This window comes from Lolium rigidum, chromosome 2 (assembly GCF_022539505.1).
Source record: "Lolium rigidum isolate FL_2022 chromosome 2, APGP_CSIRO_Lrig_0.1, whole genome shotgun sequence".
Taxonomy (NCBI): Eukaryota; Viridiplantae; Streptophyta; class Magnoliopsida; order Poales; family Poaceae; genus Lolium; species Lolium rigidum.
Window position 1 is genome coordinate 37,988,532 of NC_061509.1, and position 26,586 is coordinate 38,015,117.

The following is a 26,586-nucleotide window of genomic DNA, read 5'->3' on the forward strand; positions in this document are numbered from 1 at the left end:
ACATGAGCCATAGAAAAATGTTTTTTTCTTTTGAAAACTTGTGTACCAACATAAAATGTCTAGATGTACATGTAAAAATTTAGTTTAAATTTTTTTAACACTTCAAAATGTGGATTCACATAATGGGAGCATATGCTCCTATGAGTCAAAGTGCATTTCCCTTAAAAACATGGATATTCAAAGGTACATAGTTATATAGTTGTTGAGATGACGAATGAAAGTGAGGGGCGGGAGTAGATGTTGGTTCATAACTTCACTAAAATTCACTCTATCTAAGAGGCGGACCATGTATTCAGCAAAGCTTAGCTGGTTCCAGCTACGGGAGTGGTATTTTGGAACATGGGAGCATATGCTCCCTATATTTTAAAATGCATCTGACACATATTTTAAATTTCAAAAAAATTGAAACAAAAAATTCGCACGTACATATTCATGTGCTACGCGCTCACAAAGTCGTTTTATAAAAAATAAACTTATCATGTGACGTATGTAAAAAAGACAAAATTCAGTGCTTAAAACAATGCTTTTCATAGGATAAGTTTTTTTTTTTACATAGGTCACAAAAAATATTATTTTTTCGTGGAACTTGACGCACACACATATATTATGGAGATGTACATATATATTTTTTTCCAAAAAATTTCCACACTTTAAAATATGTTTTGTTGGTAGAGAGAGCATGTGCACCCGGGAGCCGAATTGAATTTCTCCTCCAGCTACCAGCTATTAAAAGAGTATATCTTTATCCAGATGCAAAGGGACATTATCCAGCAACTACAAATGCTTCTAATGGTTATATATAAATAGATTGTGCTAGTAGTAGTGGTCTTGTATTTCAATAGACCAAGGGAAATTGATCCAACAGAGATAACTTGCAACGCCCACCTAAGATAGTCTTGGGTTCGTGTACATAGAACAATGTGGCATGCAAAACCTGAACTATATTTCTCTATTTTTAATTCCCTCAAATGCGAACATGAGAGACCTCGGGATGTTAACCTCTAACTTGTGATCTTCACACTGAAACTTCTGCAAATAGTTTAGCCCTGTGTAGAAGTGCAGAGAATGCTAAAATCCAGATCATCCATCTTTGTAAATATGCTTGGACCGAATTGCGGATAGCTCACAGAGCAACCCCTCAAAGAGTAATGCTTAGTGCAACTGCTAGTCTCTATCTAGTGTGGCAGTTTTGAATTTGGATTTCCGACCTCTTCACGGTTTCCCATCTAAACACCTTCAAAGCTATTGCAACCGTTGATTTGCATTACGAAATGGTTAGCTGCCGGCCATCAAGTATCGATAGAAATAATCCAATGGCATCGTGTTGCGCTGGATTCGTCTCTCCCGGTTTGCACTGTGCATCCAATCATTCCAACTCGAGCATGCGCGTGCGAACCTCCTAGGAGTTAGAGCATCCTCAGCCGTCTCCCCGATGAGGCCTCCAGGACGTCTTTTTTTCATCCGGATGGACGAAAATGGCTCAGTCGTGCCCCTGGCTCCTCGTTTTCATCCGGATTAGGCCTTTCATCCGTCCGGAGAGCCCATGCCATCCCCGACCCCCCGGGGAGCTCGGGGACTCTGGACGAGAGAAAAGCGGGGATGGGTCTGCTCTATCGGCGAGAGAACAGACGAACCCACCACTTTGTCGACACAAATCCCTCCTCCCCTCCTGTTGCTCTGTCGCCACCTACACCACCCCTCGCCAATATGCCGACCGATTGCGTCAACTCCACCGTTCCTCCACCCACCAACCTATATTCCGCCGCCCGTCGTGCCCTCTGCTTATTTTTTGCCGCCGGGCAGCTCCCTCGTGTCGCTCCTCGTCGACACACCCGGTAGGTGTTCGTCCAATTGCCTGGCCGGACATGGACTCCGACGAGGAGGAGGAGAAGATGTTCGCCAAACTTCTTGAAGAAGAAACGGCAGCCACCGCCCAAGACGAGGAGCACCTGCTGATCCTAGCTTACCTGTCCGGCTTATACACCGAAGCGGCCATTGGTCGCCGTGGTGGGTCGGCACCAGGTCGCTGGAAGTGCAAGCCGAGGCAGCAAATGGAGGGCTACTGCATGCTCTACGCCGACTACTTCGCCGACGATCCATTGCACGGTGAGGCTGTTTTTAGGCGTCGTTTCAGGATGAGCCGGAAGCTCTTCCTGAAAATTGTGTATGCCCTTCGAGAGAACGACTCCTATTTTAGATGCAAGTTGGATTGCACCAGCATGGCAGGGTTTTCCGCCCTCCAAAAGTGCATGGTGGGTATGCGGATGCTGGCATATGGAGCTCCTGGTGATTCTACCGATGACTATCTTCAGATGGCGGAGTCCACCGCCATTGATTGTTTCTACCGGTCCTGCAGGGCGGTGCTAGTAGTGTTCGGGGACATCTACTTGAGATGACCGACTGTCGAAGACACTGCTAAGATCCTCGCTGTCAATGAAGCTCGAGGATTTTCAGGGATGCTTGGAAGCATTGACTGCATGCATTGGAAATGGAAGAACTGTCTGTTTACCTGGCAGGGAATGTACAAGGGTCACAAAAACTGCACTGTGATACTTGAGGCAGTGGCTACCCATGATCTCTTGATTTGGCACTCCTTCTTTGGTATGCCGGGATCCAACAACGACATCAACGTCTTGCAGTGCTCGCCGGTCTTCTCCAAGCTTGTTGAGGGTCATGCTCCCCCGATTAACTTTGTGATCAATGGCCGACAGTACAACAAGGGATACTATCTTGCAGACAATATCTATCCAAAGTGGGCAACATTTGTGAAGACTATCTCAAGTCCCACCCTCCCGAAGGAGCAGCAGTTTGCCAAGGAACAAGAAGGTTGCCGAAAGGACATCGAGCGTGCATTTGGTGTCCTCCAGCAGAGATTTGATGTAGTCCGGTTCCCCGCTTTGATTTGGTCCAAAGATCAGATGTGAGAGGTGATGAACTGTTGTGTGTGCTTACACAACATGATTATCGAGGATGAGCGGAAGCATCCGGTTCCTCCCAACGAGCTAGCTGCACCATATATATGACATAGAGGGTCCTCTTGCACAGCCTAACTACCAGGTGTCGGCATCGTGAGCTGAGTTCATCGCTATGCGTCAGGAGATTCGAGACTCCACAATGCATCAGCAGCTGCAGGATGATCTGATGGAGCACATATGGACGCTTCGAGGCAACACCAACTAGTTTCCATTTGATTTGTTTAAAAACTTGTCTTGTTTTGTTGAATTGTAACATTTATTTGTAATAATAAGCCAAATGTTAGCAAAACTGGTCAAATTCGCCGAATTATGCAGGAAATTTAACATCCAGGGACGTTTTCCTCTTTAAATCGCCGAACCTCGGGTGTCTACCGGGGAGACGGCTAAAACTTCGACGCTCCCCGGGTCAAACTTTCGTCCAATCCGCGGTAAATAACGCCGGATTTCGGTCCGGGGAGCCCAACGGTTGGAGATGCTCTTAGCCGACTGTTCTAGAGAACTACAGTCCATGCAAACTTGCAACGTGGGAGGTCTGCCGATAAATACATTTTTCTATTCAAGCTCAAGCGGAGCTAGAAGTTGTAGTACATGCACATGATTATTTTGTAGGGACACCTGACACGACCAACGACTGACCATGAGTTACCCCATCCTGATTTTTCCAATATATACTGTAAAGATTGAAAGAGATGTTTCCCATCTCTTGTTTCTGTGATGAAGGTTTCTTCAGACCCATCTAAATAAATCATTTTTATGGAACGGAACTTGCAGACTTATGTGTGTTAACAAAGACCCACGGAGAAAATCATACTTTGTAAATCACACAAATTTCTCACTTAGATGAAAAATACTTTCTCCATTAAAAAATAAAAGCCTTCGATTTATCTAGATTCGTGTATATCTACACATTAGAACACTTCTAGCTAGATACATGTGAAGTCGCTTATTTTCAAACGAAGGGAGTAGCAAAAAATACTTTTGCACCCACTGTCCTAGCCTCCTAGGCACCCTGGAAGCTCAATGTGGATACGCCCCTGGCGTCTAAACGAGTAAGAAATACACTATAAACGATAACCTTAATAAACAAATAATTTCATCTCACATCGTTAAATTAAAAAGAATTAATATGTTTCTGAATTGTTGACTGATCACTTATCTCTTATTTAAAACTAACTTACAGTAAAAAATCAAATTCAATAAAAAAAATTAGTACGCGATAGAAACAGATCCATAATATTTTTCAATATCTCTGGTAATACTTTATATAAAACTAACTGTAATGATCTAAAGAAAAAACGTAATGACCTTCGATTATAATTTTTTAGAGCGGCATATGTTTTTATTCATTACCATTTCACAAAAAAGTTATACTCTCCACTTAGATACCGTAAACATGCAAATCACGTGCTACTTACTAGTACTAATAAGTGGACTGCTGCATTTGTTGTGTCTGAAATACACTACTATTTTGTACGCACTACAGTAGAAGTTCAAGTATTAGATTCAGTCGGTTTTAGAAGAAGAGAATGGGCAACACTTTTGCCCCGTTTCAAAAAAAAAAAAATGCTCTATGCATCGATTTTTCTCAAAAACCGTCTCCCAAAAAATATTTAGGCCGGGTGAAATAAAAAACCGACCGAAAATTGGAAGAATAGGTTCAGAAAATAAAGCTAATCCTCAAAATTATATTATTGGAGTCGGAATACTTAATAAACTTGACTGAGTGACCCAGGCGGCAGTGTATTTGTTGCTGCGATACCATGTGATGGTCACATGTTTGCGACCGAGTGACCCGAGCAACTAAAGGACGGGCACACCTCCAAAAAAAATACGTTTTGAAGCTAGTAACTAAAGTATCGCATAATAGTGAAGCGACCAACTAAAGGATAAACATTTTTATGAAAGCACAAACATTGGCATCAAATTGAATTTGGACACGTTTGCTGAGAATACATGATCGGTTTAGTGTGCATGCTCAAGGAAGGAGGCTCTTCTTCAACAGATGCCTTACTAAAATACCCTCCTTGTGATTCATCACAACAAACAAAAATGGGTCATTGTACAATGGGTATAACACTAATACTAAATCATAATGAATGTTCACAGTTTCCTATATGTTTCAACATCATCCAAAAAATCTAGCATACCAAAAAAAAGAAATGTGATTGTGCTCATATATTAGTCTCAAATTTGGTATAATTCATAGTGAAGTTCACGTCATCAACTAAATAGAGCAGCTACAACGCGATTGCACATAACGGTTGATACTCCATACAAACAGTGTCCACTTGCATAAGATAGTAAGGTACGTGCTCAATGTGTGCAACGACTAAAAATCAACTCGCTACAGCGCGAGAGAGGAGACAGATAACAAAGTACATCCCGTGAATGATGCACGACTAATTCCAGCTAAGCAAAGCACAGTGCATCGCCTGAGACCTCACATGCCTAATTAAACCCGTGTCCACTGCAGGCGGATCCCCCAACACGAGCTTAGGCAACATATTCTTTTCTAACCGGATCAAGGAAGTCACAAGCGCGCAATACAGTACCATCGGATGGGAAATCAGTCGCTCCTTGAGTAGGTGCGTGCCCATCGGATCTGATGTGATTTGTGTTTTTGTATATGCAGATAGGGAAGGATGAAGAGCGGTGGTGATGCGGAGGTGCAACAGGGAAGACAGCAATCCAAACTTTACTAATGAAAGTAAGTGCAGACCATGTATTCAACAAAGTATAGCTGGTTGCTGCTACCAGCTATATATGGATTATCGCTTTATCTAGAATCAAAGGGACTTTATCTAACAACTATAAATGTTTCTAGTAGCTGTATATAAATAGCTTGATGTAGTAGTGGTTTTGTACTTTCATAGACCCAACAAAGAACACTTGCAGCGTCCATCTAAGACGGTATTGGGTTCGTGTGCACATAACAATGTGGCATGCTAGATCTGGACTATTTATTTTGTTGTTGTCAATTCCCTCCAATGTGAGCATGAGAGACCTCGGGATGTGAACATGTACGTTGACTGAAGCTTGCAAAAATAGTTTAGCCCCATGTACAAGTGCGGAGATTTCTATAGTCTACCTCATTCATCTCCGTAAGCATGCTTGGGAGCAAATTGGGGATCGCACACGAAGCAAACCCGCATGAAGTAATGTTTTAGTGCACTAAGTAGAGTATCAAGCTTTCGCTGAACTCAAGATTGCAACAAGCAGAACGCGCTCCCTGAGTTGGTTTATTGACAACCAATGACTCTAGAGAAAAAACCTATTCAAAGAATATATTTTTGGAATCGGCAAGAAAAAAACCCCACTTAAAAATCCTAAAACTGTTGTAAAAACTAACAACCTCCCAAAAAATATTAGAGTTATGTGAAATTACAAACTGATTCAAAAAATGCTAGAGTCAGTCAAAAAATAAAACAGATCCAAACAATAATAATATTCGAGTAGGGTAATTTAAAACCAACTGAGTGACCCCAGCCAGCCCGATATTCGTTGCTGCGATGCAACTGGCCAAACAGATCCAACCCTGGCCAAGCAGAAAAAGGCCATTCATGGTTGTACTGCACTGAATGGTGATGATATTATTAATTATCTATCTTAACTTCTTGCATTTTTAAAATTTAATTTCTGGCAAAGAATTTGCACTACCATGGTTACATTTGTTTCATTCAGTGAGAACAGAACAGGACTACACTCACAAAGCACAAACAGAAACATCAGTCAGGGGTATATTGCACACTCTGAAATTCATGTTGTTACTGTTAAAACATCGATATACAGCCATCTCAAAATGAGTAGTCAATATACATCCACTGTTACAGATCATATGAAGCAAATTTACTAAGAAGATCGTCTTTATTTCATATATTAACAGGCAAAGTCAATTACACTGTTGGTCTTTCAGATGGTGATCACCCTACATCTCTCCGGTGGTAAGTCATGCTCCATCAGCGGGCCAGTTGACGTGGACACCAGGAAACCATCAACCCTGGCCGCCGTGTCAACATCGACCGTCACTGTGCTCAGCCCCCTTCCAATCACGTAGATCTTCCTCCCGATGGCCACAAGATCACAAGGGGGGCGTGTGAGCTTGTCTGACAGCCTGCCTAGCATCACCCACTCCTTGGTCTCATTCAGCCACATCATCAGCTTCGTGCCCAGGGACTGGTCAAGCATGTAGAGGGTTCCATCATCCAGAACAACGGTCGGGCCAGACCAGCACAAGGCAATCTCATTCGCCGTGCCCCTCCAGGTCTGGTCAACAGGGTTGTATATCCCAGCAAAGTACATCTTGTTCCAGGCAGCCTTGTGGATGGTCACCAGCTCACCACCCAAGGCCACAAACTTTACTATGTCAGGGGTGAGCATTGGATTCTTGTGCGCAAACCAGGACTCTGTGGCTTTGTCATAAATGTCCCAGGAATTAGGTGACTTGTCCGTCAAACCTAATCCACCAGTAACATAGAGCTTGTCTTTCAGAGCTGCTGATACAAAATAACACCTGAAATCATTGAAGCAGTGTGCATGTGAGTGGTCCATCCTATACCCCACAGGAATAGCACGCTACATAATGGAACAGAAATTAAAGTACATGGAGGAAGAACTATGCCAATACAAATACCTAGCAGTAGGCATGGGAGCTGCTTTGCTCCAGGAATTTGAAGAAGCATCATAACAATACACTTCATCATTAGCATCCTTTAGCCAGCTACAACCACCCAACAGAAATAACCTCCTGTCCAAGGCCTCTATGGAAATGCCTTCACGCGCTGAGCATGGAGGTTCCATGACTCGGATGACTTTCAAGGTACGAGTTGCAGGATCAGGAGCAAGAACATAGCACTTGCAGCCAGTACCCCTACATATCACATATATCCAAGACTCGTCCAAATTGTTCCGCTTGCGGTAAGAGTGCCACTCTTCACTGCATAACAATGCTTTCCATCTCCTTGAGACACATCTGAGAGCATTATGACAATGCCGAGGAACCCTTGCTAAGCAAAGAAGGGCAATCTCATCAGGAAGACCATGTAAAAGTGGGGTGTCAAGGACAGCAGATTCCATCTTCCTACAGGTCAGCTTCCAGGGATGCACTACTTTGTAGGATCCTGACAAAGAATAAAGCAGATGAGAACACTGCTGGTCTACTTAAAAGATATAATGATAGGAACATTGTGGTACAAAACATAGAACATCTAAAATTCTGGTACAAAACATAACCATTAGCCTTCACATAACTAAAGATAAAATGATTTGAGTAAAATGGAAGGATAGATTAAAACATGCCACTATTGCATAGTGAGATTGTAAAACAAAAGCATAAAAAATAATGAACATTATACTAGTGCAAGAATATAGGAGAACAAAGACAAGCAACTAAGCACAAAATAACGTATTGTTAAGAGATAATCAGCTACAATAAGGCACAATAATCTAAGAACAAATATAAATATAAATACAATACCAATACTGAGAGGGAGCACAACTTTTCAAAAGAAGTGCCTGTTTTGGATATATCATGATTGACCAAAACAAATTTATAATTGTCAATTTTATAAGAAACAAATAATACTATATTATTTATTCACATTGTTTAGGCACACTTGCTCAAGAACATTAGATCAGTTTTGGATGTACAACCAAACGAAGGGTGGGAATATTCAAGAGCCATCCTTCAACACCAGAGTTTTTCATTTTATTCTGCTTGTTTGCTGTCAAGAAGTCTTTCATTTGAAGAAGCACATACATGATACATTTGCATTGATCAGGTGAATGCTATGAGGCCCAGTGTTTCTTTGAATTGAGATAAAATGTAAATAAAAATCATCATAATAGCTGTATTAATTGTTCACATACATTTGCTCAGAGTCTTTGATCAGTACAGGGTGTATAATCAAGGAAGGATCACTTTCTAAAGAGACACCTTTCTCAGATACCGTCCTTTCTTTCTCATTATTTCAAGACAGATAACGTAAAAAAAAAGATAGCAGTTTGCTCGAAAAGCACAAACAACTAGTGAATTCATTCTAATTCCAGATATGCATGTGTGTGTTTGCTCAGAATGTATGATCAGTTTAGGATGTGTAATCAATGAAGGAGGACTTTTTCAAGAGCTTCCTTACTCAGATACCGTCCTTGTGATTCATCACAGCAAACATGTAGATGCACTCAATGTTTCAAGAAAGAAAACATGACAAAAAAAAAGGATACAGGCTACTCTAAAAGCACAAAAAGGGGTAACTGCTTTTAATTTCACAATTGCAGTGTTGTTTGCTCAGAATATATGATCAGTTCAGGATGTGTAATCAATGAAGGAGGACTTTTTCAAGAGCTGCCTTACTCAGATACCGTCCTTGTGATTCATCACAGCAAAGAGGTAGATGCACTCATTAGTTCAAGATAGCTAACATGCCAAAAAAATGATAACAGGTTGCTCTAAAGTCACAAAAACGTGGGATCTTCTTTTAATTTCAGAATTGCAGTGTGTCTGCTCAGAATATATGATCAGTTTAGGATGTGTAATCAAGGAAAGAGGCCTTTTTCAAGACTAACCTTACTCAGATACCGTCCTTGTGATTCATCATAGCAAACAGGTAGTTGCGCTCAATATTTCAATATAGATAACATGACAAATAAAAAGGACAACCAACTGTTCTAAAAGCACAAAAAGACTTTGCATGTGTTTGCTCAGAATATAAGATCAGTTTAGGATGTGTAATCAAGGAAGGCAGCCTTTTTCAAGTGCTAGCTTACTCAGATACCGTCCTTGCGATTCATCACAGCAAATAAACAAAAAATTAATACCCATGGAGTAAGTGAAGTATTGGGTATACATTTCAGGTATGAAAGAATGAAGAAGGAAACATGATACATTTTTGAAGCAACCCACCAAAGGATAAACATTTAGTTTGAAAGAAGAAACAGCTGGTGGATTGCTGCCAAATTAAAGATTTGTGCATGTTTGCTCAGAACATATGATCAGTTTAGGATGTGTAATCAAGGAAGGAGTCCTTTTTCAAGAGCCACCTTACTCAGATACCGTCCTTGTGGTTCATCATAGCAAACAAACAAGAAAACACATGTTCTTTGATTAACCAATGAACTAAGCTAAGTATATTCTCTAAATTCAAAACAAGGAAACAAACACCATTACAAAGCAACCAACTGAATGATAAAACTTTTCTGTTGGAAAGCACAAAGAGCTACGGATTGCTGTGAAAATTAAGATTGTGAATGTTTGCTCAGAACATATGATCAGTTAAGGATGTGTAATCAATAAAGGGAGCCTTTTTGAGGTCAAACCCTTCTCAGATACCGTCCTTGTGATTCGTCACCGCAAACAAGCCAAAACAGAAGTCATGCTCAGAATGCATCGAACACAATCAACTCCAGTAACCAATGAACGCAGTTTAGCATGTCGGGAAATAACCAGGGGTACAAAAAGGTATTGTTCTCTGGAGCTGAAATGAAGTGAAACATTGCTAGTTCGAGTAACTCGTCTCCGACTGGATAGTGGTCACAGCAACACAACAAGCTACACGGCAGACAAGGACCGTACATCCGTAGGAACAACGACCGCGTGCGGAAGATGGTACGCTACTTTCAGTTCCATACACTGTACCGACTGCTACTAACCAAAATAAACTGCATCGCCCGATACCTCCGATTCCTAAATCAACCGCGGACGAAACCCGCGAAAACGAGCTCGTATAACACGATCTAAACGGATTAACGAGGTCACCCACGAGCGAGCAATACGATACCATCGGATGGGAAATCAATCGCACCTTGTGAAGGTGCATGCTCATCGGATCTGAAGAGGTTCGAACACAGGGGTGAGCAGAGTCGGAGGGTGGAGGCCAAGACTGGAGTGGAAACCCTAGATCTGGCGAGGATCGGTCGCGGGATGGGGAGGCAGTGGCGGCGGGGCTAGGGTTTGGGTTCGGCCATGGAGGCGGCGGCGGCGGCGAGGGATGGAGATGGAATGGCTCCGTCTCGACGCCATTATATCGTGGCGGAGATGGAACTTATCTTACAGGTCCCTCGTGATCTCCTAATTGACACAATCTGAGTAGCTCTGCCTGCAGAGAGATACATGTAAGATTTTGAAAACTTTAGGGTACTCCGATGTAAAACGAGCAGCGTATTAAGCGCCAAAATAACAGAGCGAAGAGGAGAAACTCGGAACCCTAAAACACTAGCGCGCCGCCGCCGCAACTCACCGCGATGGAAGCCTTCCCGCCGCTCGCCCCGGCCGCCGGCGCCGCGCCCTTCCCGCCACCTCCTCCCGCCGCCGCCGCTGCCGGCGGCGGTGCGGCCCCGTGGGCGTGGGGCGACGCCGCGACGGCGCGGAGGGAGACGGCGCCGAAGGAGTCGGCGGCGCAGGCGGTGAGCCGCATCGTGTCGAGCTGCGCCGACTCGGGCGGCGTGGCGGTGGCCGTCGTGGACGCCAACGCGGTCATCTCGGGGGGCGCAGCGCTCGCCACCACCGCCGGCCGCCTCGTCACGGTGCCGGAGGTGCTTGAGGAGGTGCGGGACGCGGCCGCGCGCCGCCGCCTCGCGCTCCTGCCCACGCCCGTGGAGACCGTCGAGCCCGCCCCTGAGTTCGTCAAGAAAGGTCCACACCGTCTTCCTGGATTATAATCTGTTCATTCATGCTCTGCCTGCGCTGTTTTTACTTGTGTTTTTGTCGTCAGAAAAAAATTAGACCTCTAGTTAGCGTCAACAGTCGCTGTATGACGACTTGTTGATAATATACTGTACTTCACTCTATCAATTGATGAAACGTTGGAAAGCAAGTAGCCATTGTAGTTTAGGCGCATCTTGATAGCCTTATTGCTTGATTCTGATTGGTGTTAGTACTTAGAGTAACCTTGCATGCTATGTTGAGCGGGCAGTAGGCATATAGTATATGGAACAGCGAGCACAGAGCAGTTCAAAATGATGCTGGAGTGTCAAGCTACAGATAATAGCAGATGTTTGATGCCATCATTGTTTGTTTTTCCTACTATACTATGCTGAGATACGGTCACACGTACCCTAGAACTTACATCTATCGAAAATAATTACCCTATTACTATCATCATTTCTCTGGTTTACCTATCCATATTGATAGGAGAGACTAACTTGTGTACCTTCATTGCTTGCAGTTGTCAAATTCGCCAGGGAAACAGGGGATCTCCAAACACTTTCAGATGTCGATATGAAGATTATCGCTCTAGCTTACATGTTGGAGGCTGAGATCCACGGGACCAGCCATCTGCGGGAGCACCCACCTCCGCTGCATGTCGTCAGCGTCCGGAGCTTGAAGGAGGCTCCGCTGCCGGGCTGGGGCAATAATGTGCCAAACCTGGCGGAGTGGGAGGCGTTGGATAAGATGTCTGAAGCACAAGGGGATCTTAGTTCTCGGATACTTCCGCTGAAGGATCTTGAGAACCAGCATGTCCCCACAAGTGAGACCAACAGTATTTCTGAGACACCTGGGGATGAAGAGTTTCAGCCTTCGAAGAGGGAGGCCTGTATACCTTGGGAGGATGACGAGAATAATGAAGGGTGGTTTCCTGCTGTTAGCCGTACCACGCACAGGAAATACTTACGGAGGAAAGCGAGGCGTGATGCCCTCAAAGGATCTGAGCAAAGTTTTGACACGAGTTCTATTGCTCCATCAGTCGATGATGATAATGATTTATCTGAAAATGGTTTGGATCCAGTGGATGACACTTCTGCTGTTCCAGAGAAAACAAGGTCAAATACTGATATCTTGCAGTCCCGGGAAGAGAATAAACCCCAAATTGCTGGAGACCATTTCCACTCTGACCAACTATCTAATGGAGATAATGGGGTAGGCAACGCTGCTGCTGTTGAAGGGAGAGATGCTACTGATGCATGCACTGAGCAATTGGGTAACTTAGATATAAAAAGTGAGACAGAGGAAGGCCTTGAGGCTTCTTTTGTAGATGATGAGAGCAGTGAGCAGAGTTGGGCACTGAGGTCCTTATCTGAATCTACTGTAGCGTGTGTTACTAGTGACTATGCCATGCAAAATGTTATCCTGCAGATTGGTCTCCGTCTCTTGGCACCAGGTGGCATGCAAATACGCCAGTTGCATAGGTATTTGAGTTTTAACATTTTCGGACCTCTTTGGCTTGTCAACAGCCATTTAGATGTGTATTCTATTTATAGAAGCTTACATGCTCTTATATGTCTCTCATATGTTGCTGCTGATTGGGCAGATGGGTTCTGAGGTGTCATGCTTGCTACAAGGTCACCCAAGAGATTGGAAAAATATTTTGTCCAAAGTGTGGCAATGGTGGCACCTTGCGAAAGGTTTCGGTAACAGTCGGTGAAAATGGGATCACTATGGCTTCACGACGGCCACGTGTTACACTCCGAGGAACAAAAGTGAGTGCGGTAACTGCTCACTTGTTTATTTTTTTCCCCGTATTGCCTAGTCATTGTCTTGTTTTGTCACTTCTCTGTAGTGTGGCCATTGTGATTGATTGTTTTCTGTATGGTCTGCTATTCTCCAAGAAACATTTGAAAATACACATGGGACAATGTTATCATAGAGCATGTTAATATTTCTTTCTGTGGAGGTCAGAGGTGTAGCAGTGAAGAAATGTGTCCTTTCAAATCATTGGTGATGGATACCCAGAACTCTGCTAGGAGTATTTCGACAGTTCCTTATGCATGGCTTGATATTAGAACATCCGATCTCTCTTCAGTGAAGCAGATTTTAAATATGTAACAGTGTCATGGTTTTCCATGTGGGCTTACATGTTCATTTCATTACTTGTTCTTGAATACTTGGGTTGAAATATTTCCATGTGCCGGCTACCTTTGCTGAGTTGATTCACATAGTGATGTTGACAATGGTGTAACTAATTGCCTTTTTTGCTTTGCAGTTTTCCCTCCCAATGCCCCAAGGTGGAAGATCTGCCGTAATTAATAACCCCATTTTACGTGAAGATCAACTTCCCTCAAAGGTTCTGCATCCTAAATCAAAGAAGTCGAACAAGCTGGTTAGTGCCCCTGCTTTACATGATCGCCGTAACAAGGATACATAGTTAAAAATTCTCAGTTGTAATTTTTTACAGCTTTCCTGTTATTTCTTTGTTTGGAATGCTTCAGTCTGTTTGTAGCAATGGAGTTCTTCATAGAGGAACAACCCTTATAACCATTACTCTTTGCTATAGGGGGATGATTTCCTGGGTGCCGAGGACATATTTACCCACAGCGGCGAGAAGAAAGTGGAGCTGAAACCCCCAGTTAGGAAGGCACTCGCAATGTTCAGTGGGAAACGGAATCCTAATGACAACCACTTTTCTCGCAAGAAGGGCTAAGTTCATTCACATGTGCCCTTCTGTTATTTTGTCATCATGGTCTCACATTATGTAACGAGAAAACCAGAGTGTTCCCTGGACCTCTTCTGTTGGCTAGTGTGGAGAATGTTAAGACTCGGGGCATGGAAACTTTAGAGTTTTGCAACACCTATGTAAGGTTTACTTTGAAAAGAACATCTATGTAAGGTTCTCTTTTATTACAATTATTATACTACTGAAGTACCTAAAACCAGGATATGTAAGAAGTAATGGGAGGGTAGCAAGTAAGGCATGATCTTATTGAGTAAGAGTTATATTATTCCTGCATCCATTGGATTCATCTCTATAAAACTAAGCGTGTTTTTGGTTGATGACTACATAAGGGCCGGATTGGATCATTCCTGTTTTTGTGGATGGGATGGGGACCATACCTGTTTCTGTTTGGTTTGAGGGGTATGAGGTGGATGGATGGAGTGTGTTTAGATTAGCTTTAATTGCATTTTAGCAGGTTGTTAACTTTAGTTAATCAAACATTATTTGGGCCTCATCCCCTCTTTGCTGGCGTCCCTCTCTGTTATCTCATCGGCATTCTCCTTGAAGCTAGCGCATTCAAATCTTGGGGGAGCAGTTGTCGGACGAGAAGGGGAATCGTGACACTCGACGAACGAGGCGGAGGATGGCCCGAGGTGATGATGAGGAGGATTGAAGTCGGGATCTGGCACCTGCGCTAGCCGTCTGGTGGCGGGGTGCCGTTCATGTGTCTGCAATGGTAAAGGAGGTTAGCCAGAAAGTGGGATCGGGATCGATGGTCGGGGCAATTTTGGCGGACCTCTCGATCCACGTTTTCTAGTGAATATTTCCCTTTCCCATCCACCTCATCTCTAACCAGACACTATCAAAAAGTAGATGGTCCCATCCCATCCCTCCTCTGGCCAGCAACCAAACGCACGCTAAAACAGTAGTTTACATGCTAGAGCAACTAGGATGAACAATTCACTCGAAATAAACTAAAAAATGTCCTGATCACAACTCATATTTTCCTTGGCAATGGCATCTCGTTATTTCTCCAGACATGCTCCCTAGTTAGTCCTGGGAGGCAAAGGAACGCACATATTCCCTAGTTAGCCAGGCCGGAGGAGTTAAGCATAACTCAGTGAATTTTTGGTCGTGAGATACCAATCTTTTTAGAAAAAAAAAACAACGCTTAATTAATCATTAATATTATTTTAGACAGTTTTTAACCGAACCTGGCTGCCGTAAGGGGGTTGATTTTGAATGCCTCTCTCTTTTCTCGAGTTTCTATTTTGTACGATGCTTTCAATAAAATGAAAATTGAACCTAATGGAACATAGCTAGCGCATAGTAGCCTTCCATTTGGGGAGAGATATAAAATCTTCCTGAAAACAATCCCAGTCTTCCATCTTGAGCTCATCAATTGATACATTTAGTTGATATTAGTGCTTCGACGTCTCCTCACACGAACAGTCATTTTGAAGACAAAACACTTGGGCTGTTTTTGACTATTACTCTTGCAAATGCAGCAAGTGTATCCAACTGTGCGTGATAGTAACTATGCCGCAAGAAAATAGAACATATCTTCAGCAATGCAGCAAGAGTACGGCAACCGAGAACCGACACCTGTCCTCCCATTGATCACAGTACGAAGTCTTCATGCACAATTTTCCACAGTAATGACAGAAGACCTCAAAGTTTGGAGAACCAGGGTAGGTAACAAGTAATGGGAGGATAGTAAGTATGGCCTGATCTTGTCATTTCTTCAAGAGATTGTATTCCTGCATCCTTGGACGCAACTCTATAAAACTGATACAACCGGGTAATAGGTTTGGACAAGCTAGAGCAACTCGTATGTCATCTCATTATTTCTCTAGACATGTTTGCTAGTTAGGGTTGGGAGGCAACGGGTAACTGAGGAACACATGCTTTTCTTTTTCCACTGTTCCACGAGTTCTAGTGCAGACCGGCTTGCATGGAACTTCGATTTCCATGCGTTATATGGGTTGACTTCCAGTCAAGTGCAGCACTCGATTCGGAAGGAGAACGACAGGCCAATCAGGTCTGATCAGGAAATTTTACAAGACTTGGTCGGCTTGGCACATAAGGGTCGCGTATCATCACAGTCGCAGGAGACTACTGAGTGTAGTTGTCAGATGGTTGCCGTCCAGGCTTCCTTGCGGCGGTGTCTACAAACCTTTTTTTTTAGAAATATCCGCGGGAGTCAACTCACTCATGCTAGATGAAGGATCTGATCACGTTTCTGATTTCAGTCTTAAAGTCCTTCCTGCAAAAGTCCAGGGATGTGTTTGTAATTTTTTTAATGTTCTAGGTCCTGATGTAAACCATTGTGTACTGTTATCTCCTTATTGATGCAGCGTCAGGGTCCTCGGAGGCCCTTCTTTGTTCAAAAAAACCCACTCCAGCTAGCGCAAAGTTTTTGTTGCTTCGTGAATGCCAGCTGTGTATATCAACTGGATAATCCCAACTTCATGTTCACCTAGAAATCGATCTCAGATCGACGGAGCACGACGTAGTAGAAGAAACACATGGCAATATAGGGCACGGTTGGTAGGTCACACGACCCCTAAACAGGCCCTCGGAGCCAAAAACCGGGCAATTGGAAGCCTAAGCTCCCTCAAAATATTTGTCCATGCGTGCGTTAAAGAATAATGCTAGACCTACGGAATTTTTTGTTACGGGCAGTTGTACGGAAGGACGTGGTGGCTGCTGCTTGGTTGAAATCTGGTTTCCTTCCGTGAGTTTAGGAACGTAGATCTGGGACTAATCACCACGTCAGCGCGTAAGTGAGTTTTTGTAAAACTGAGCCCGTAGATGTAGCATTACTGTGCGTTAAAGCAGTCTGGCCCAGCTGCTACGCCTGATTCGACCGTTTCCACGGATGTAGGCCCCCTGAGTGCAAAGTGGGGCTTCCCAGCACGCGTGAGGAAGCGGCGCGAGACGTCGCGTCGGTTTGTGTCACGCGCCATAAATTTCCTTCGGCGCCCTCTTCCTCATCTCACTCTCTTGTCTTACACCCTTCCCCCAAACTCCTCGGCGGTTCCTTTGCCCGTGATGAGGCGTAAATTCCCCGCTGTCTCTGTTGCCACTGAACGATCTTGAGAACCAACGCCAAATCCCTATATGTGAGACCAAGAGTATTTCCGAGACACAACACTATGGGAGAGATGCCATGCGCCGACGGCCCCGCACCATCGGCACAGAACATTCAACCGTCGGCACCGTCTGTGCCGACGGTGACCGTCAGCACACCATCGTCGGCACAACTCTGGTCGGGCTAGCCAAGGCCACTGTCGGCACAACTGGTCACCGTCGACACAGCTCTGCACCGACGGCTGGGAAGGTGGCCGTCGGCCGTGCCACCGTCGGCACGGTACATTTCTCATCCGGCACGCGTAACGGCGCCGGCGATGCACGTTAGGCTGTGCGACGGTGTTGCCGTTGGCACAGTTGCTCCCTTTTGTTTCCAGAAACGGCGCGAAGCGTGTCCATTTCAAACTTGGAAAAAAGGCGCGATGTTGGGCCGGCTGTGCAGACGGTGTCACCATCGGCACATACCCTGCCCAGTTTTTTCAGTTTTTTTCCAAATTGGTTCGACTAGCTCAGAAATTGCAAAAAATGCAGAGGAAATATCATTGAATGTTCCAGTAACATATATAGCACAAATATATGACCATAGAGCACAAATATATCAACATATAGAACCAAATCCCACAAATATAGCACCAAATCCCACATATAGCACAAATATAGCATACAAGACCATCGTACATACACGGGATCCACTACAAAGATAGCAATAGTCATCATGTAGCTAGTACAATGTAGCAACTATCATGATCCACGCGGAGGGTAGTAGTCACGCAACTCGTCTCAGTTGAAGCGAGGTAAAGGTACTTCGACGGTGCTCGGGGAGGTAGAACCACGATGAGAGCCACCGGAAGTAGAAGCATGCCGAGCTGCGCCAGAAGCACCAGGAGAACATCGACCAGGGTGCATCGGTTTACCATCAGCAGAGACGTTCCCGGATTATCCCAATCCCTACATGTTTGATACCACTTGTTATAAAAGCGACAAGCAAATAAAGAAGAACGAAACAAGAACACACGCAGGGGACACAAGATTTAACGTGGAAAACCCCTTCCAACACAGAAGGGGAAAAAATCACGGGCGCCAGCCAGCAAAACTTCACTATATCGGGGAGTGTTTACAAACGCCGTGGGTTATCTTATAATCTGATAAACCCTAGCCGGCGGCTTACAAGATGTATATATAGGCGGTGCCAACGATCCGTACCGTACCGCGGGGGCTGCCGCCCCCCTACGGTCCGGTCCAAGCCTCCAGCGACGGGCCTCGCTCCGCTCGTCAGAAGTTAGCCTTCCTTTAGTATATGAATTTGGATCACAATACAACACATGCCACTAGCTAAGATAGCAGCATGGGCAGCCTCAGGTACAAAGTCTTCACCCATCCACAGTAATGACAGAGGAAGTAGTACCTAAAGTTTGGAGAACCAGGGAAGGTAAGAAGTAATGGGAGGATAGTAAGTATGACTTTTGTTATTGATGTAAGAGATTGTATTCCTGCATCCTTGGATGCAGATCTATATAACTGGTACAACCGAGTAATAGGTTTGGACAAGCTAGAACAACTCGTATGGCATCTCATTATTTTTTCAAACATGTTTGCTAGTTAGGGTTGGGAGGCAACGGATAACTGAGGAACACATGTCTTTTCACATTCACTGCTCCTCGAGTTCTAATGCACAATGTCTTGGGTGGAACTTCGATTTCCATGCATTATCTGGGTTGACTTCCAGTCAAGTGCAACACTCGATTCGGAAGGAGAACGACAGGCCAATCAGGTCTGATCAGCAAACTTTACAAGAATCGGTCGGCTTAGCACGGGAGGGTCACGTATCTTATCAGCGGAACGCAGACGATTAATGATTGTAGTTGTCAGATGGAGATGGTGCCGTCCAGGGTTCATTGTGACGGTGTCTACAACCTTCTTCAGAAATATCCTCGCGAGTGTTTAGAACATGCTAAAGCAACTAAGATGAACAGTTCACAACTCTTATTTTCCTTGACAGTGACATCTCGTTATTTCTCCATTCATGCTCCCTAGTTAGTCTTGGGACGCAAAGGAACGCATATATTTGCTCATCTCGCGTCTGCAGTTTATTGGATGGAAATACCCTATCATGCAGTGATCCTATAGTGGCCTCCCAGTTCCAAAAATAAGAAGATATAACATTGCTCTTGTTAGTTCAACATAGCCAAGCCTGAGGAGTTATGATTGCTGAAGCCCTTTGATTCAGCATAACTCGCGACTTTTCGGTCATGAGATACTAATCTTTTTAGGAAAAACTGTGCTTAATTGATCATTAATATTGTTCTAGACAGTTTGTAACCGAACCTGGCTGCCATAAGTGGTTGATTTTCAATGCCTTTCTCTTTTCTTGAGTTTCTCTATTGTACGATGCTTTCCATAAAATGAAAATTGAACCGAATGAACATAGCTAGCCTTCCATTTGGGGTGAGATATAAAATCTTCCTAAAAACAATCCCAGTCCTCCATATTGAGCTCATCAATTGATACATTTAGTGCTTCGACATCTCCTCACACGTACATAGAAGACGAGAAAATGTTCTTTATAGTTCACTAAACATGCGTGCTTTCACAAAAAAGAATTTGTCATTCTGAAGACAAAACACTTGGACTGCTTTTGACTGTTACTCTTGCAAATGCAGCAAGTGTATCCAATTGTGCGTGATAATAGCTATGCCGCAAGAAAATATAACATATCTTCAGCAATGCAGCAAGAGTACGGCAACTGAGAACCGACACCTGTCCTCAGATGACCTCAAAGTTTGGATAACCAGGGTAGGTAAGAAGTAGTGGGAGGATAGTAAGTATGACCTGGTCATTGATGTAAAAGATTGTGTTCCTGCATCCTTGGATGCAGCTCTATATAACTGACACAACCGAGTAATAGGTTTGGACAAGCTAGAGCAACTCCTATGGCATCTCATTATTTCTCTAAACATGTTTGCTAGTTAGGGTTGGGAGGCAACGGGTAACTGAGGAACACATACTTGTTCACATCCACTGTTCCACGAGTTCTAATGCACAATTTCTTGGGTGGAACTTCATTTTCCATGCATTATCTGGCTTGACTTCCAGTCAAGTGCAACACTCGATTCGGAAGGAGAACGACAGGCCAATCAGGTATGATCAGGAAACTTTACAAGAATCGGTCGGCTTGGCACGGGAGGGTCACGTATCTTATCAGCAGAACGCAGACGATTAATGACTGTAGTTGTCAGATGGAGATGGTGCCGTCCAGGGTTCATTGTGACGGTGTCTACAACCTTCTTCAGAAATATCCTCGCTAGCTAGTGTCAACTCACTCGTGATAGCACAACTGGTATCCTAGAAAAGGTTTTTGTTTTTGTTTTTTGTTTCGTGAGTGCCAGCGTTGTATATCCACTGGATAGCCCCAACTTCATCTTGAGCTGGAAATCGATCTCAGGACGGAGCTCGGCATAGTAGTAGAAGAAACGCGGCAATATAGTGTTCGGGAAACTGATGGATGCACCTGACTACCTGAGCACTAGCTAGCGTGCCATCTTTTAAAAAAACTTTATCTTAACATATTTTTTTTAAAATGGTCCTATACATATAAATATACTAGATGCACTCATTGTGCACTCTCACTGTTTTGTTTGTTGAATTGTGGTCTGGATGAGCAAGTAAAGTAACGAGGTCATCTTAAAAATTTGAACACCATTGTTTTGATTTATAGTTGCATCGGTTGATTAGCTGAAGTTTTTTTCTTAAGTAAATCTACCGATGTAGAGCTGACCACAACCATGTGTTTGTTCTTGTTGTTGAGGACGTTCAGGTTAGCAGAGAAGCTGGCACACCTGTAGTAGTAGGTAGTAGCAGACTGGTGCATCATTGTCACCTGTGAGAAGCTGGAAGAAGACCCATTTGTATGCTTGCCGCAGCATTGGTCTCGCTGCCAGCCATGATGTCAGATCCGAGGGAATTTTTGTATTTCATGCTGTGTTATAATGGTTAACCATCAGTTTTTTTTTGAAATGGGGGAAATATCGTCCCAGCTTCTGCATCCATTTTTTTATTAGATTATTCACAACACCTTACAAGAGCAATACAAAAGATCAAAACTCGAAGCCACCTCGCTAAACCTAAAGAGGGATGAGGGGGGTGACAATTCACCAACTCATATCATCCAAAAACCAAATGCCTTCCCAGGCCGCCCAATAGCAGATGAGAAGCACATCCAGTCAAGCAGACTCTCAGCATAAGCCAACGCACACACCGTAGAAGTTGCTACCGCCGTCTTCCTCGACTCCATCTTCAAGAGAGATCATCGCATTGACCATGCCAGACCTGCCATCGATGCCGTCACGGCGCCAGACGACTCCACCATCCTGCGCGTGTCCATCACACTGCATCCGTCCCGAGACACCACTGCACCATATGCCATGGCGACTCGATGACGCCGACACAGCAAAAGCACACCGCTCCACCTCAGCATCACCGCCATCCGTTGTCTGCTCCAAAAAACGATACCCCAATAGGGAGAACGGCGTTGCGCGCCGCCATCGTTCGATCCGGGAGACCCGAGTCTGGGATTTCCCTCGGAGCAGCCCAGACGAATGTAGCTGCAAGAACAATGCCTTCAACAAGGATGCAACGAACAGGCGCCGCCATCGTCCGCCATGACTGCAGTCAAGACCGGTTTTCACCGGCAGCCACGCCGCCGTCTGGGACTAACGCAGTTGCAGGAACAATGCCTTCAACAAGGATGCGACGAACAGGCGCCGCCATCGTCCGCCATGACTGCAATCAAGGCCGGTTTTCATCGGCAGCCACGTCTCGCCATTGGGGACTAGATGACGGATCGCGAGACCCGCCAAAATAGCCACGAAACTAGCCGATCCCCTCCGACAAAAGAGGAAACCGCCACCGCCCAAGCTTCCTCATGCTGCAGATCAGACCCAGGAGCACCGTCGACAACCAACATGGACGCCAGAGATGCAGGTGTACACAACCCGACCACGCCCTGATGGGCTCAGACCTGGCCCGCCTACCCGCAGCCATGCCCGTCCACCGCTGGAGTTCACCGAGGAGCCCTGGCCGCCGCCGCCGCCTGCAGCAGTGCCGTAGATGGCCGGAGCGGGCGCCGCCGCCACCACGCCATGCCGGCGACCGAGGAGATCTGCCGCCGCCACCACGCCAAACGGGCTTTGCCCGGCGGCGGCTCCGGCAGCGGCGGTGGGCGGGGATGAGCACAGGGGAGGGAGGGAGGATGGCCGCCGGGTTAGGTCGGGGGTGGGAGGGGTTAGGTCGGGGGTGCAGCCTTAATCCTTCTACCTACCAATGTAGAAAGTATGAACATTATCATTATGCCGTCAGTGTCTGTCCCAAAACTTATTTGATGCCCTGCGGATCTTTGGCTTTGATGTGCTGATCATGCTGGTCGAGTTTGAGTCTTAAAATGATTATATATGCCGGCCTGTGCAAATTGGTTTCTCACTGTTTTGCTGTGTGCTGGGGATGTCCAGAAATGGGAGGTCATGCCAATTTTTTTATGCTTTTGCCGATTAGTTGCCTTGACTATGTCTTGTCTACCTTTTGTAAAAAAATTCAGATTTTCCCGGAGAAACATATCGTGGTGAACATGAATTGGCAAAGTGATTTAAGCTTGCTTTATTTTTTATCAGGCAAGAATCATCTCACATGATGTATGTAGTCATGCCAAATTGTCAAGATTTTTTATTGGATGAAAATCTTAAACGCCCCTGTTTTTTCCTTGATGTCGTTCATTGTCTCGCCAGAATCCCTGTTTTTTTTCTAGCTATCTAGATTGGGACGTGAGCCAGCCTCTGTTTCAGCTGCACATAGCGCGTTTGAGGCGTGAACATGGGTAGTAGTTCGCCGAATAGGTGCGAGCAGAACAAAGAAGTGCTCCCCAAGTTCGTTCGTGGCAGCGCCCAGGGCTGGAGTCGATGAAGACTATACTAGGGAACCAACGGCAGCCTCCGCCATCGGTGGTGGTATGCCTACCCGAGAGGCTAGATGTATTCATGTCTGAAAGCGGCTGTGCTCGGCGAGACATGAGATAGAAGAGAGAGTCGATGTTAAGAAAAAGAAGGCCAACAAGAAGAAAAAGTTTAAGCCCAATTGTGATAGACAAACATACAAGTCTTCGACTAATGACGCCACTAGACCTGCCCACTCGTACTAGAAAAGCTACATCCCCAGTATACCCGCCCGAGAGAGAGAGGGGAGATAGTCAGCCACCCCCATCCCTACCCAACCTCGTCAAAGTCACAAGCCACACGCGCAGGGGGTGGTCATTCTTCATGAAACAATCCATGAGTTACACAATAAGAAAATGGATGGGGTTTTGTTTAAAATTGATTTCGAAAAGGTTTATGATAAAGTCAAATGGCCTTTTTCACAACAAACGCTGAGAATGAAGGGTTTTGCTCCGGAGTGGAGTAGAATTTTTCAGCGGTTTGTTCAAGGGGGAAGTGTAGGAGTCAAGATTAATGATGATATTGGTCATTATTTCCAGACCAAAAAAAGGCTGCGACAGGGGGATCCTCTATCTCCAATGCTCTTTAATATTGTAGTAGATATGCTTGCCATCCTGATTGAACGCGCTAAAGAAGATGGTCAAGTAGGAGGACTTATCCCTCATCTTGTTGAGGGTGGTATCTCCATATTACAATATGCTGATGATACGATCCTTTTTCTAGAACATGATTTACAAAAGGCGGTCAATATGAAATTAATTTTATGCCTGTTTGAAGAGCTTTCAGGACTTAATTAATTTTCATAAAAGTGAGATTTTTTGTTTTGGAAAGGCCAAGGATGAGGAGGACCAGTACAGATAGATCTTTGGATGTGACGCTGGTTCACTCCCCTTTAGATACTTGGGTAATCCAATTCATCATAGAAAGCTCAGGAATTCTGATTGGTATCCGGTGGAAACCCGATTTGAGAGCAAGTTGGGTTGCTGGAAAGGAAAATTACTATCCTATGGTGATAGGTTTTTTTTTTGAAGCATATACAGTAGGGAAGACCCCTACTGCTTCATTTTTCATTATATATCAGAAAACAGCGGACATTTACAAAGGAGAATAGAAAAAACTCCTCAAGAAAAAGGAAGAAGAAGAAGAAGAAAGAAAGGAGAAAAGAAAAACAAGTCATTTACAAGCTGTCAATCCATTGTTGCATACCCTCTTTTAGACTTGGTTTTGCTCTATGCATAACAAGAACAAAGTATTCTTTGAACATAGCAAAGCATGTCTGCTGACTTCTGTCTTCATTATCGAAAATAATTCTGTTTCTATGGTTCCATAGACTCCAAGCCCCTATGATGAGAATTTCCTTGAAACATATACCACCATGTCTTTGCTTCCCATCCTTGAGCATATCAACAAGAGATAGATTAGTATTCCATTCATATCCAAGTCTCCACCAGAAGTTCTGACTAAAGTCACATGCAAAAAAGAGGTGTAGAAGAGATTCATTGGGCTCATCGTCACATATCACACAACAACTATCTTCTACATAGAAGTGTTTTCTAGTCATAAGGTCTTTGGTGTTTAGTCTGTCCAGAAGTAGCAGCCAAAAGAAAAATTTATGTTTGGATAAACAACATGATTTCCATATCCACTTGAAAGGACTAGAGACCTGAGGAAACTCACTTATACTTTCATAAACCTTTTTGGTGCTGTACTTTCCTCCTCCTCCCCATGTAAGATTCCATATATCATTGCCTAGATTCATGTTTAATGGCTCCACTGCAGAAATTAATTCGTGACATTGATCATGAGCAATGGTGGATAAGGGCAAGTGGAACATGTCAAAGAAATTTGATTCACTGTAACCCTTTGCATGGCTAATAGATAAATCTATATTTTTGGCAAAAGAATGTAGCTGTGGGTATTTCAGTTTCAAACATTCATCTAACCACTTATCATTCCATAAGAGAGTAGAATTTCCAGATTTAACTTGAGGTGCAGCAACTGATTTGAACAACTCAATTAATTTTGTACAATCCCTCCACCAGAAAGAGCCCTTGCTACTTTTTTCTTGTGGTATTTTCCCATCACTGTAATATGCTTCCCACAGTAAATTGACCCAGGGGATATCTTTTTTGTTGAAGAACTTAAACAGAAATTTTATGAGTAGAGCTTGATTCTGTTTTCTTAGATTTAACATTCCAAGTTCTCCATTTTTCTTTGGACTGCAAACAAGATCCCATTTTGCCAGACATTTCCCTCTCTTGTGAATATCTTTATCATTCCATAAGAAAGTTCTACAGGACTTTTCCACATGATCAATGATAGTATAATGTAGCTTGATAGTACACATTGCATATATGGGCATAGAAGATATAATAGATTTGATAACCTCCAGTCTGCTAGCATATGACAACAATCTTGCAATACCTGCAAGTCTTTTGTCCACTCTTTCAGCTATATATACCATGTTTTCAATCTTAGGTTTTGTAGTGCCCATAGGAAGTCCTAGGTATGTGAATGGCAAGCTTTCTGTCCTGCAACCCAAAATATCTGCCAATTCTTTACATCTTGCAGCTGTGATGTTTATAGGGACAAGAGAGCTTTTATGGAAATTAACTCTAAGTCCAGTTGAGACTGTGAATTTATCCAGAATTTCCTTTATCTTATTGAGCTGAATTGCATCAGCTTGAAGAATGAACAGTGTGTCATCAGCATACTGTAAGATAGGGAAGTCTTGGCCATATGAATTATTAACTGGTAATTGAATCTCTTCATTATTCCAGGCATTATTAATAACAATCTGCAATAACTCAGCAGCCAGGACAAACAGAATAGGTGACAGGGGATCCCCTTGTCTAACTCCTCTCATGCATTTTATTGATTTACCTGGAACCCCATTTAATATAATAGATGTAGTTGCTGTACCAAGAATACTTTCTATCCAAGATATGAATTTGTCCCCAAATCTTAAATATCTGAGCATACATATGATAGCATTATATTCTACTTTATCAAATGCCTTTTCAAAATCCACTTTGAAGATAACAATTTCTTTCTTTGATTTGTGGCAGATATCCAAATATTCATATGCCCAGGCAAGACAGTCTTGTATGTTTCTGCTCTTAATAAATCCATACTGATTTCTGTGTATGAGGGGAATAATTACATTCTGCAACC

The 26,586-nt window shown here is 43.9% G+C and overlaps 2 protein-coding genes, 7 non-coding genes and 1 pseudogene across 9 annotated transcripts; 1 reads left to right on the forward strand and 9 right to left on the reverse strand.

Moving 5' to 3' along the window:
• Positions 1-4,912: 4,912 nt before the first annotated feature.
• Positions 4,913-5,021, reverse strand: LOC124693811. The gene has a single exon (XR_007000266.1). It is a non-coding gene; the product is annotated as a small nucleolar RNA Z118/Z121/Z120 (small nucleolar RNA).
• A 1,702-nt stretch (positions 5,022-6,723) lies between these two features.
• On the reverse strand, positions 6,724-10,942 carry LOC124691588 (F-box/kelch-repeat protein SKIP4-like). The gene is made up of 3 exons (XM_047224879.1): positions 10,772-10,942; positions 7,606-8,092; positions 6,724-7,485 (listed from the first exon to the last, which is right to left on the reverse strand). The coding sequence occupies exons 2-3, from the start codon at positions 8,046-8,048 to the stop codon at positions 6,885-6,887; spliced, it is 1,044 nt and encodes a 347-aa protein (XP_047080835.1). The 5' UTR covers positions 8,049-8,092; positions 10,772-10,942; the 3' UTR covers positions 6,724-6,884.
• LOC124693804 lies at positions 8,840-8,953 on the reverse strand (annotated as a pseudogene).
• LOC124693722 lies at positions 9,034-9,141 on the reverse strand. Its single transcript, XR_007000181.1, has one exon. It is a non-coding gene; the product is annotated as a small nucleolar RNA Z118/Z121/Z120 (small nucleolar RNA).
• Positions 9,252-9,359, reverse strand: LOC124693752. Its single transcript, XR_007000211.1, has one exon. It is a non-coding gene; the product is annotated as a small nucleolar RNA Z118/Z121/Z120 (small nucleolar RNA).
• Positions 9,469-9,576, reverse strand: LOC124693734. Its single transcript, XR_007000192.1, has one exon. It is a non-coding gene; the product is annotated as a small nucleolar RNA Z118/Z121/Z120 (small nucleolar RNA).
• Positions 9,665-9,772, reverse strand: LOC124693775. Its single transcript, XR_007000236.1, has one exon. It is a non-coding gene; the product is annotated as a small nucleolar RNA Z118/Z121/Z120 (small nucleolar RNA).
• LOC124693719 lies at positions 9,943-10,050 on the reverse strand. The gene has a single exon (XR_007000178.1). It is a non-coding gene; the product is annotated as a small nucleolar RNA Z118/Z121/Z120 (small nucleolar RNA).
• Positions 10,219-10,326, reverse strand: LOC124693790. Its single transcript, XR_007000250.1, has one exon. It is a non-coding gene; the product is annotated as a small nucleolar RNA Z118/Z121/Z120 (small nucleolar RNA).
• A 331-nt stretch (positions 10,943-11,273) lies between the features above and the next one.
• LOC124689532 (RNA-binding NOB1-like protein) lies at positions 11,274-14,589 on the forward strand (the record flags this gene model as incomplete). The annotated part of the gene is made up of 5 exons (XM_047223049.1): positions 11,274-11,601; positions 12,134-13,094; positions 13,217-13,385; positions 13,889-14,005; positions 14,180-14,589. Coding segments are annotated over 5 exons (1,722 nt in total), but the record flags the coding sequence as incomplete, so codon positions are not given.
• Between the last annotated feature and the right edge of the window lie 11,997 nt (positions 14,590-26,586).